The sequence below is a fragment of the Arvicola amphibius genome, chromosome 12, assembly GCF_903992535.2.
Source record: "Arvicola amphibius chromosome 12, mArvAmp1.2, whole genome shotgun sequence".
NCBI classification, from domain to species: Eukaryota; Metazoa; Chordata; class Mammalia; order Rodentia; family Cricetidae; genus Arvicola; species Arvicola amphibius.
In genome coordinates, this window is record NC_052058.2 from 94,511,948 (window position 1) to 94,524,795 (window position 12,848).

Genomic DNA, 12,848 nt, shown 5'->3' on the forward strand with positions numbered 1-12,848 from the left:
AGAATGCTGGCCTAGCATGCACGACAGGCTGGGTTCCATCCCAACCCCTTCCCAAACTGGACAAAATGGCACAGAACTATAAGCCCAGCACTTGGGAAGTAAGGGGGCGCAGGAAAATCAGAAGTTCAAGGTCAGTCAGAATACCTAGTGAGCCCAAGGCCAAGCAAAGGGGGGTACAAAAGACCTTATCACAAAATAACAACAAAACAACAAACAAAAGAACAGGATGGGGTGTAGTTCAGTTAGTAGTACGGTTGCCTAACAGGCCAAAGCCCTGAGTTCATTCCCAGCACTGCATAAATCAGGTGTGGTGGAGCGTGCAGGTGCAGGTAAGGCAGGAAGATAAGAGATTCAAGGTTACCCTTAGCTACCGTCAAACACCGTGAGTTTGAAGCCCTTCCCCGCACCCCCCCCCCCCCCACAAAAGACTACACCCGAAGAGGTCCTGGGTAACAGGCAGGCAAAAAAGTAACGTTCAACATATGGCACTTTTACGAGTGTCATAAACAGATCTTCGAAGTCTGGTAAACAGAACTCCCTCGGTTCTCCCTTCAGGACATTCGCCCCCAGGCAGTCTAGACACGCGTGCGTGCACCAGAAAGTGTCCACAGCCCCATCTCCAGTGGATTTGGCTCGCTGACAGGAAGTGATGCGCGAGGTTCCACTCAGCTCACGTGAGGACGATGATAGTCCTGGCTCCCCACCCGCCCGGTCACTACAGCACGGCTGCACTCCCAGAGGACGACGGAAAACAGCTGGGACGGGGAAGCCTCCCCTTGGTGAGGAAAAGACGGGGAAACCAAGCGTGTAGCCAGCTTCGCGAGGGGCTAGAGGACTCTGACCCGTTCACCGTGACCGCAGACGCCCGCCCGCCGCCTACCTGGCCTTCCTGCCCCTCGCTGGAGTCGTGGCGGCACCATGAGCGGCCCCGGCCCGGCCCGCCACCCAGCGCCGCCACCTCACACCGCACGCAGACACCCGGGCATCTCGCCGCGCCGCGAGCCCAACTTCAGAAGCCGCGCTGGCCCTCGGCGCCGGGCAGCGGCTGTCAGTCAGGCCAGCTCTCGGCCGGGACAGAGGGGAGTGACCCAGGCCACCACCGGACTGCGCGGGCAGCGACAGGCCTGGAGGCCCGGATTGCGGCCGAGGCCCAGGCCCCGCCTCCGGCCGGTCAGCCAGACAGGCCACGCCCATTTCTGGCCAAACAAGCCCTGCCCACTGCTGGCCAAGCAGCAGGCCCCGCCCCCAGTCCGGCAGTCGGCCAGGCCCCACCCCAACTGTAGACCCCACCCCCAATCAATTAGCTAGGTAACGCTGCAAGATAATCGGCCGCCCCTGGACAGCGAACCTGCCCAACCCCGGCTGGAAGGTACCGCCCCAGCCCTTCTGGGCCCCATCCCGGAGACGCTAGGCCCCCAGCTAAGCCCCGCCCACACACCCATCCCGGTCCCTCCCCCAGTTGACAGTCCCTGCCCTAGGCCTGGGTGGTCAGCCCAGGGCCCCGCCCTCAGCAGCCGAGCAGGCCCCGCCCCGGCCCAGTCAGCCCCTACGGCCACGCCCCCCTGCACTAGGACCCCAGGCGCACGGGTTACGTCACGCTGGGCGCGACTTCAGACTAGCTAGGGGTACTTCTCCGGGTTGCTGTAGCGCTAATGTGGACTCCAGCAGCGAGCAGGCTTTTGACAGGGAGACGTAACGGTGACGCGAAGGAAGAGAGATGTGAGGAGAGCGGAGGGAAGCGGGCGGAGGTGTCTAAGGGAGAGTCCAGCCCTGACGAAGCGGCCAGACATCTCCACAGCCACACCCTGAAGCGAAAGTTGGCTGTAGCATTTCCTCCAAAATTTAGGAAGCGTACTCCCGGTATCCCTTCCTAAAAACTACAGGCTGAGTGGCTTGGCACGCTTTGAATTCCTGGATCGTTTTGTGCGTAAACTAGATCATCATTTTTGGAGTTAGAAGTTGTCTAAACCAAATTACTCATCTCCCTGACCCTCGTTTTCCTCATCCAAAAAGGCAAAGGATCATGTCAGTGCCTCGCTGTGTGTGTGTGTGTGTGTGTGTGTGTGTGTGTGTGTGTGTGTGTTTACACTAAATAAATTAGCTAATAGATAGGGTTCGGGTCAACCTTTGGCACATAGGAAAAACGCTACAAATGCTAGCCTAACTAAAGAATGGGGTTTTGTTTTTATTTTTAAGTATTGAAGTAGCATTGCAATTGTATTTTAATAAAGTTTGCCTGGGGATCTGACAGTAAAACAGTCCCCACTGGTCAACCTTACAGACCAGGCAGTGGTAACACACACCTTTCATCCCAGTGGCCACACTAATTGCCATAGAAGCCAGCTGGGTGGCGCATGCCTTTAATCCCAGCCCTAAAAGGATTATAAAACAGGAGAGACAGCTCTCAGTCACAGTCTCAATCTGAGATTCCTGGAGGAAGGATTGCTTTTTTTCGAACTGGGGTTGAGATAAAAGCTGGCTGCTTTGCTTTTCAGATCTTTAGGTTGAACCCTAATTTCAGTCCCTGAGCTTTTAGTAATCATGCTTCAGAGTACCTTGAAACTCCCATAAGAAAGAAAAGTTGGCCAGCATCCTGATTTGTATTTAGAAAACAAACACGGGACTTAAGGCTTTCATAACCAGAATTGCATTATTAACATTTTTATCAAATGAGACAAAGAAATAAAATTTTCTTGCTCATGTAGTCATAATGTAGTTCATCCCTTCTCTTTAAACTTTTTGTTTACATAGTCTAGTGACTAAAATAAGGCAAACATTGTTACCTGCTCAGATTCTCATAAATGATAGGCAGTAAACACTTCCCAGTCATGGAGAAACTTGTTGCTGGAGCAGAAGAGAACATTCAGTGGGTAAAAAAGTCCTTACTATGCATGAGGCCCTGGATTCAGATCCCTAGCACCCATGTACAGAGCTGGGTTTGGTCATGTTCACATTTGTAACCCTAGCACTATGGGAGACAGACAGGAGGATCACTGCTTGCTGGTTGCCAGACTCTTCCAGTTCAGTAAGAGATCCTTTCTCAGAGCAGTAAGACAGAGAATGATGATTGTTTGTTTCTTTGTTTCCCTCAAAGACTCAGAGATCAAACTTAGAGCTTGCATATGCTAGGCAAGGTCACTACCATTTCTAACATCTGCCAACAGCTATTCTCAAACTGCTGGGCTCGAGGGGACCTTCCTTCTATATAATAACTGGCACCACCATGCATATACCACCCGTTCCTGACCAGTTCCATCTCTTAATTATATGGCAGATAAGTCTTAGAAACATATGTCATTGCCTTTCCCTTCTCCCCAAATCTCATTGGCATGCTTTCAAATATTAATCCCACAACAGCAAGGATTTTTGTTCTGCTCTCCACCGTGTACAAAATAGCACCAATCAATGAGCTGGTAATCAATATTCCTTAAATGAACTTGAGCATCCTACTGCTTCTTGATCATTTCAGTGTAAATAGTTCCTTTCCTGTCTCCATTCTGCTTGTAGCTCTTTTTCTAGTTTCACAGGTTTGATCTCTTTATTAATTTCCTTTTCACTCCTTAGAGCTGATCTCTCTAAAAGGCCCTATGAAATCGATTATAGTTGATTAAGATCCATGAGATATTGACTGTGACACCTTTTAAAACATCCCCAAAAGTACAGTCTAGTGAATGCAATCCCCCCAAAGTATTTGTGCCATAAAAAATGAAATTCATGGGCTGGAGAGATGGCTCAGTGGTTAAGAGCATTGCCTGCTCTTCCAAAGGTCCTGAGTTCAATTCCCGGCAACCACATGGTGGCTCATAACCATCTGTAATGAGATCTGGTGCCCTCTTCTGGCCTGCAGACATACACACAGACAGAATATTGTATGCATAATAAATAAATAAATATTTAAAAAAAAATGAAATTCATGTGTGTCCAGCCTAGTCCCTCCCTGATTCTCAACTACGTCAGTCTCTCTCAAAAGCTATAATTTAAGTTTGAGGCCTAGGAAATTACAGATGATTCTGCTCTTAGACATTGGAAATAAGTGAACACCTAAATGTAAAGAAGCAGAGATATTGACTATCCTTGTATCTGTAGGTTATATGCCCTGGATTTAACTAGTCACAGATAGAAAATGGTCAGAAAACGGGCACCTGTATTGAACATGTGAAGAACATTCTTGTCACCTTCACTTAAACAATGTGATACGAAAACTGTTTATATTGCTAGAAAGATAGGTTAGTGAGCAAAACTACCTGTCATGTATGCAAGCACGAGGACCCAAGTTCTATCCCCCAGAACCCACATTTAAAAAAGAAAAGGCTAAGGTAGCACACTTATAATCATAGTGCTGGGAAGGCAGAGACAGATCCCTGTGGGTCTCTGGTCAGCCAGCATAACCCATTAGGCATGTTCCAGACCAGTAAAAGACCCTGTGTCAAAGAACTAAATGGGGAACTGGAGAGACAGCTCAGTGGAAGCTATTGCTTTCCCAGAGGATCTAGGTTCAATTCCCAGCACCCACATGGTTTCAAGGTATTTCTAGGTTCAATTCCCGCGCCAGTTTCAAGGTATCAAACATTCTCTTCTGGCTTCCATAAATACCAGGCATGCACTTGGTTCATATAAATTCATACAGGCAGAACATTCATACACAGAAGATAAAATAAAAGAAGGTTCCACCTGGGGAATAAGACCCAAAATAGTCCTCCAACCTCCATGTAAATACACACACACACACACACACACACACGCCTGTGAGCACAAGTGATTGTACATTCATGACCTGCACACACAAATCCAGAAAAACTACACCGCATTTACTTTGTATTAAATACTATAAATAATAGAGAAATTATTTAAAGAAGGTGAAGGGAACTTTGTGCAATAATACATATGTGTGGGACTTAAGTATCCTCAGAGTTTGTTATATGAATGGGACCAGACCCCCAGGAATGCCAAAGGGTCCACTTGTATTTAGGCTTGCTCCAGCCAGTCAGCCAGCCAGCATCACCTGTATTTGGCAGTGACTCAAACCAAGCAAGGCAGGGAGAAAGCTTTAGTGGGAGTGGGAAAAGATGCAGGTATGCTCTCTAAACCAGGGATGCCATTAGTTGGATGCCAGTTATTAAAAGTAAGCATATAAACAAGTTGGCCAGGAGTGTGTAATTGACCTTCTCTAGTCTTGTCTAAGTGGACATGAAACATGTAGGGAAGCTGGCAGTTAATTTGTTAACTCCTGGCCTCCTGGCATTGATTTGTTGCAGGTACTGTTACTGTATGTTCTGGTTGGTGCAGAGGTGATGGGTCAGTCTTGTTTCTATATGGGTCCTGGCTAGGATCTGTCAGCACATTCAGCCTCTCCCCTGTGTCGACTTGTGACGTCATACTTTCTGCAGTACCTGCCTGGCATGCTGGGCACATGACTGACTAGAGAATTGCCATTTTATTTGATTTGCTTCTGAGGTATGATTAAATAAAAATCACCTATCTTTACAAAACATGTGCATTGTTTATATGATATTTCTTTTAAAACATGAAACGTATTGCATTATATGGGTAAATGACATGCTGCGAGAGACTCCATAAACTTGGGCGGTTCTCAGACACCTAGAGTATGAATCGTAATTGTACGCAGTAAAGCCCTCAGTTCTGGAAGTTTCTGGGCGAGCTGGAGAAGTAAGCCTGTGGGTTTTTCAGATCTAGATCTGTGTCTCTCTACTTTGCTCACTTCGCCGGTCCTTACCCTTTCTTGTACCACCTTTCCCCCCTCCATAGTCTCCCTCTCACATTCACATCTTGCATACAAATATTTTATTTTAACTTCCACAGTAAGAGAAAACGTGATTCTTGTCTTTATGAGTCTGACTCACTTCACTTCAAATGAAGTTCCTCAGGCTCATCTGCTTCCCTAAAAATGACATGATTTCATCCTTTATGGCTGGATAAAATGCCATTGTAAGTGTGTGTGTGTGTGTGTGTGTGTGTGTGTGTGTGTAATGTATATGTGCGTGCACACACACAGTGCATAGGTACATAGACTAGGTATCTCTAAGCAGTGCAAGATATGTTTCTGTATATGAACTTGGTGTGTGTGTGTGTGTGTGTGTGTGTGTGTGTGTGTGTTTCTGGGACTTGAACCTAGGGCCTTAAGCATGCTGCCCAAGTGTTTTACCATTGCTGTATAGAAATTTCCTCCAAGTAGAAATATTCCCAGCAGGAAGTGGGGGAGAGATTCAGGAGACTCAGGAAGTAAACACACCTCTCCTGTCTGGGGAAGACCAAGCTTACAGGAAATCAGGAATGCCCCTCCTCAAGGTTAGAGAAGCAGTAAACAACAGCTGGGGGAGAAGACTGACCCCTGAGCTGCTGAGCTGGGACCTGTTGAGCTGCCTGCAAGTCCTGCTGAGACCTCCGGGGCTGCAGCTTCTGTGAGTGGTCAACACATTGACGTGGGCTTCTTAATGGGTGTTCTCTAATCCTGTAAGTAACACCTCACTCATATCGTATAAATAACCCCAATATCTCATTGTTTCACCAAGCTGGGCTTTTATAGAATAATTACTTTGACCAATTTTTGGTTCCCTATCTGGCACGAGTAGATATGTGTGCTTATGCTGTGTCTCCCCAGGAAAAGGGTTTACGCAACAATCACGGAGCAACCTCACCAGCCTTGGCTTGACTTTAACGATGGAGACACAATGTTAGTAAAGGTGAACGTGGTTTTTTAAGTCAGTAAAAAATGTCTGAGGAAGAAGAAAAGGTGTGGCCAAAGAGTCATAAAACTGGTTTGGCAGAGCAGACTGGGTTTGCAGGAAAGCAAATGAAAATCAGCTTGGTCAGGTGATCCCTGGGGAGGCCAAAGTGTACTCTAGAAATGCGAAAACAGAGTTTAGAGATGAAATCTGTACGCGGTGAGAACCTACAGGATTTGGAGTAAGAGATGAGCACTTGTAGGCATGCTTCCTGCCAGTGCAGTTCCGTGCCCAGCTGCTGAGACAAGTAGAGCAGACTTTACCAAGTGTCCACTCAACGTTGAGCAGCATGGTGATATTGTGGGAGCACCCTTGGACTTGGCCTCAAGGAAGTCATACCAACAAAACTTACTATCAAGTCAGGGTGGTATTTGCTGAGCTAAAGACGACAAATAGACATTTCTCAAGACACATAAATGCCAAACAGATATATGAAAAAATTCTCAAAACCACTAACCATTAGGGAAATACAATTGAAAGCAGGTAAGGGCCAGAGCAGTGGCTCAGCACGTAAAAGTACTTGCCACAAACGCCGGACAACCTGAGTTTAATCACAAGAAACCCTGTAAAAAGCCAGATAGGATGGCAAGTGTCTGTAATCCCAGCACAGAAAAGAGAATCATCAGGGAGCTGGGAGGCCAGCTAGCCTGGAGTACTTACCATGGCAGAAATAAGAGGCCCTGTCTCAAAAATATTGTGTGAAGTGGTAACTACTGGCTCCCAGAAACTCTGCTGGTATCTACACATATACTAAAGCATGTGTGTTCCTATCCTGGAAAAATAAATAAGCAAGATCCCAGTAAGATAGCACTTCATATACATCAAATAGTTAATATGAAAAGACAAAATGGAGTCTCAAGATATGTTTCAACAGGTAAGAGCACTAATGCTCTTCCAGAGGACCCAGGTTTGGTTCCCAGCACCCACATGGCAGCTCACAGCCATCTGGAACTCCAGTTCTAGGGGATCTGATACCCTCTTGGCCTCCATGGGCACTGTAAGCATGTGGTATACTTTCATACATGCAGGAAAAACACTCATCATATACATCAAATGAATTTTTTTGAAAAGAAGGCAACTTTGGGACTGTACAGAGAAGGAAGCCCTTTTTTTGTTTGTTCTGTTTTGTTTTGTTTTTCTAAACTGTCTCTCTGTAGCTTTGGAGCCTGTCCCAGAACTCACTCTGTAGAGGCAGGCTCTCCTCAAACTCATAGAGATCTGCCTGTCTTTGATTCCTGAATACTAAGATTAAAGGTATGTGCCGCCACCACCACCACCTGGCAAGAAGGAAGCCCCCCTCTATCTATCTATCTATCTATCTATCTATCTATCTATCTATCTATCTAGATATAGATATAGATATATATTATGTATACAATATTCTGTCTGTATGCCTGCAGGCCAGAAGAGGGCACCAGGTTGTGAGCCACCATGTGGTTACTGGGAATTGAACTCAGGACCTTTTGGAAGAGCAGGCAATGCTCTTAACCTCTGAGCCATCTCTCCAGCCCCAAGAAGGAAGCTCTTATACATCATTATTGAGAGTGTAAACAGATGAAAGTCTTATGGGAGATAGAATTTAGGTTCCTCAGAACTTTTAAATTAGAATTATGATATGATCCCATAGTCAGTCCATTACTGTGTGAAACCTCCAAAAGCAGTGGAATCATTTTGTTTTCACTCTTGTGTTAATTCAAGTTTTATTCACAACAGCTAAGATGTGTGATCAACTTCTCCATCAACAAATACATAAGGATACTGGGTGCCTGTATACAGAGCGGGATAGTAGCTTGTAAAAGGAGGCTTTTCATCCCATCTGGTACTGCAACACCTTTTAAAACAAACACTCAGAGGCTTAATATTAACTATAAATGTTTGGCCAGTGGCTCAGGCTTATTACTAACTAGGTCTTACATTTAAACTAACCTATTTCTATTAATCTGTATTGTCATATGGTTGTGGCATTACCAGTCTGCTGGCGTGTTGTTCCTTGAGCAGCTGGATCTTCTCCTGCATCTCTGCTTAGATTTCCCCTCTGGCTCTATCCTGCCTTGCCATAGGCCAAAGCAGCTTTATTTATCAGCCAATGAGAGCAACACATATTCACAGCATAAAGACATCCCACAGCAGTAGCCTTTAAAAACAGCAGTATTCCTTTAATAGAGAATTTCGCCCTTTATGACATAAGTGAAGCTGAAAATATTAGGTAATTTAGACATGGACAGACAGGTACTGCATAATTTTACTTCTGTGAGACATCTAAAATAGTTGAATTCATACAGTGGGTGGCCTTGAACTGGCTATGTAGCCGAGGAAACCTTTGAACCACTGATCTCCCTGACTCCACTTCCCGAGTGGGGAGATTACAGGCATGTGCTGCCACACGTCATTTATGAGGTACTGGGAATTGAACCCAGGGCTTTGTGTGTGCTCTGCAGGCACTCTACCAACTGAACTACATTTCCAGTTATTTAGAAAGTTGGAAGCCAAGGATGGCCTTGACCTTCTGTTTTTCCTGACTCTACTTTTAAAAGCTGAGATCGCCAGCATGTGCCATCACCCTTGGCTCTTCTAATAGTGCTTGAGGAAGAGCATTGTTCTCTGTAGTCAGTACCTAGCTCACACTGGTACCTAGAGACATTCAATAAATACTTGTTCACTGAATAAATAGAATCCTGTCTCTTCATTTACTACTTTCTTTTCCTGGTCATCCATTTAAATTCTCGCTCCCAGAATCTTGCCTTTGGCCAAACTCTTATAGTTCTTTTCCAGCATTAATCACACTCCTGGACTTTTTCCAGAAATAAATACACCAGCTACTGGTTAGCAGCCGAGCCTTTGGCAGCTGAGGTGAAGGACACAGATGCTATTCTGAAATCTAATCTCTGCAGCCTCAGAGTTGACTTGCCAAGAAACTGATCCCAATCCTGTGTTCCCAGCCAGAACCTTCCGTTCCAGGGTGGTTGGCCTTCCCACCAGGTCCCAGGGCATTTCTGTTCCCTTCATTTTAACTGTTCCTGCATTTCTAATTTTGCATTTAAAACAACACACATTCCTTGGAGTTTAGATCAAAGAATAACCCTTATATAGCTCTACTTTTATTATTTTACTTTATTTTGTACTGTGTATGTGGTATATGTGCTTGAGTACAAGGTCATGTGCACATGCACAGACCATGTACACTTGGGCATGTGTGTCTGAAGAGTCCAGAGGTCTCTTTAATCACTCTCCTAATTAATTAATTTAGATACATGGTACCTTACTGAACCAAAACTTGCCAATTTGCCTAGACTGTCCAGCAAGCTCTGGGGATCTGTGTGTCTCTGTCCCCCAGCTCTGTGTTTATAGGTACACACCACCACGTCCAGCTTCGTGTGGATTCTAGGACCCAAACTCAGGTGTGCATGCTTTCAAAATACACCCTATACCAACTGGAACCATCTCCCAAGCCCTAATACTTTAAAAGCATATTTTATCCATATTTTTTCTCGTAACAAAATAATTGAATCTCTCAATGTTTAAAAGTAGTATCTCTTCAGATGCACTAAAAATTGATTATTAGATTCCTTGTATACATTATAGAATTAAGTAAATACTGAATGTTTGAATTCAGCTCTGGGATAATCTGTCATACCACAAAAAGGGAAGTGACTAAAGATAACTGTTGTCATAGCAGAAAGATTTAGAGACATCGCCACATGATTCCTAGCAAGAGATGGGATGGCTGAAATAAGAGCAAAGGACTAGATTAAAATATATCCAGAATGTCTGAGGTCATGGATTATTTATTATAAGTCACATAGAACTCATTCATGTATTTTCTTTTTAAAGTTCTAAACATCAGATGGCTATATTTGAAGGATAAGTTTCTAGCTAATTAATATAATTAAGTAGTCTAGGTGAATAAAAAATAAAGACTAGGGTGTTGGGGTAGTACTTGCTACCAAGCCTGGCAACCTGAGTTTGCTATCTGGAATCCCCACATGATGAAAGGAGAGAACTGACTCCTGCAGGCTGTCCTGTGACATCCACATGCATAAACACACAAACAAAGATGTTAACAAGGAAGGGAAGGGAAGGGAGGGACCCATGAATGGAGGCATCTACATGGACATGACAATGTGACAGGTCTAAGGAGGTGTGGACTCTTCCATGACTTCTGCAGAGCTTGCATCTCACTGCAGCCTCTCTGTAGAGGCCTGGCATGACAGTATGGCCATAGCCTATGGTCTGGCCTGAAACACTACATGGAAGCTTCAAGCCTTGTAAGGTCTACTTCTGGAAGTACCAGAATAAGATTTGTGCCATGTCCCACCCCTCAACCAAGTCTCTACAGCTGAGGTCCAGAGTGAGGAGCATTAGACTCCAGTCCTCAGTGACAGAAGGGAAAAACAAGGGGCCATCTCTAATCTACTGATGTGACTGTGGCTTTCTGTATTTGTACATGTGTGTATGTGTTCATGTGTAGTATATGTGTGTATTCTGCGGTGCAAGAGTATGGTGTCTGGAGGACAGCCTCTGGTATTGGCTTTCACAGTTCACTTTGTTTGTTTGTTTGTTTATTTTGGATTTTTGAGACAGGGTTTCTCTGTAGCTTTGGAGCCTGTCCTGGAACTTACTCTGAAGACCAGGCTGGCCTTGAACTCACAAAAATCTGCCTCTACCTCCCAAGTGCAGGGATTAAAGGCGTGCACCACCACTGCCTGGAGAGGTAGGGATTTTTTAAACATAATTTCTTTATTGAGTCTTTAGGCATTTCACATCATGCACCCTGTATTAGTCAGGGTTCTTTAGAGTCATAGAACTTATGTAATGAATCTCTCTGTGTGTCTCTCTCTCTCTCTCTCTCTCTCTCTCTCTCTCTCTCTCTCTCTCTCTCTCTCTCTCTCTCTCTCTCTCTCTCTCTTTCTCCCTCCATATATATATTGGAATGACTTACATGTTTCAGTCCAGCAATGGCTAGTTGTGAATGAAAAGTCCAAGAACCTAGTAGCTGCTCAGTTGCTCAGGCCCACGAGGCTGGGTGTCCCAGCTGCAAGGGAAGCAGGTAAAGAATGAACACTTCCTCCTTCCATTGTCCTTATATGGACTTCCAGGAGAAGGTGTGGCCCAGATTTAAGGTGTACCTTCCCACCTCAATATCTGGATTAAATACCTGTGTCATGCTGCCTCAAGATCAAAAGAGTGTGTCTTCCAGTCTCAAGGTCTGGTTCAAAGGCTTGTTACCTTCTTGCCTCAAGTTCCATATCACAAGTGTTTCCTCCATTTCTGGATTGTAGTTCATTCCAGATATAGTCAAGTTGACAACCAAGATTAGCCACGACGCACCCTAATTCTGCTCATCTCCCAGTCCTCCCATATCTGTCCCCCACTGTTGCAACATCCCCCCAAAAGAAAATAAAAGAAATATTAAAAACAAAACAAAGAACAACAAACCTCTTTGCTACTTTGTCTTTCCCACCTCTCCAACACCCCTTCATTCATAATAGTGGCATTAGGAGCTGCGTGTGTCATACAGTACACCCTTATGTCCAATCAGCTTACTTGCAAATGTTCATTGTGACGAGTCATTGGTTCAAGGTCTCTGGTTTCTGGCCCACCATCATCACTGGACCCTCACCGATACTCTTTCAGCTATCCGGTAGCCATCCCGAGTCATGGAGATCCTGCAGGTATCATTCCACAGGGCCAGTCTCTTCACAGGCTCCAGCAGGTCCTAGATAGGGTAGATGCTAGGGTGGGCCAACCCAAGGCTCTGGATGTGGGCCTGAGTGACAGCTAAGCTGGTCCCTGGGGCTGCTCCCCTTAGGCAAAGGGTGGAGCCAGATGTTCTAAACCTGTGCTATCAGTGCCAGTTCTCCCAGGCCAGTGATGAGGGAGAGGGCCATCTCTCTAGAGCGGGACAGGGTAGCTCTCTCGTGAGTGTCAGGGCCAGCGTCTTGTTGTGGTGTGAGGCAGGGTCTCTTATTTGCAGATGTGTATGCCCAGCTAGCTAGTCCGTGAGCCTCTGGAAATTTTCTTGCTTTTACACCCATTTCACCATAAAAAACTGAAGTTATAGTTATGTGCTACTGTGTCTGGCTTTTGGTAGGATCTGGGGATTTG

At 45.4% G+C, this 12,848-nt stretch overlaps 1 protein-coding gene across 2 annotated transcripts in view; it reads right to left on the reverse strand.

Moving 5' to 3' along the window:
• Slc35f5 (solute carrier family 35 member F5) overlaps window positions 1-1,147 on the reverse strand; it is a 37,030-nt gene extending 35,883 nt beyond the window's left edge. For both annotated transcript variants that reach the window (XR_005287741.1, XM_038350035.1), the window contains exon 1: window positions 881-1,147. Coding sequence is in view for 1 of the 2 variants with exons in the window: in XM_038350035.1 (XP_038205963.1) it covers window positions 881-920 (40 nt within the window). In the remaining variant the exon portion in view is untranslated. The remainder of the gene's footprint in view (window positions 1-880) is intronic.
• Between the last annotated feature and the right edge of the window lie 11,701 nt (window positions 1,148-12,848).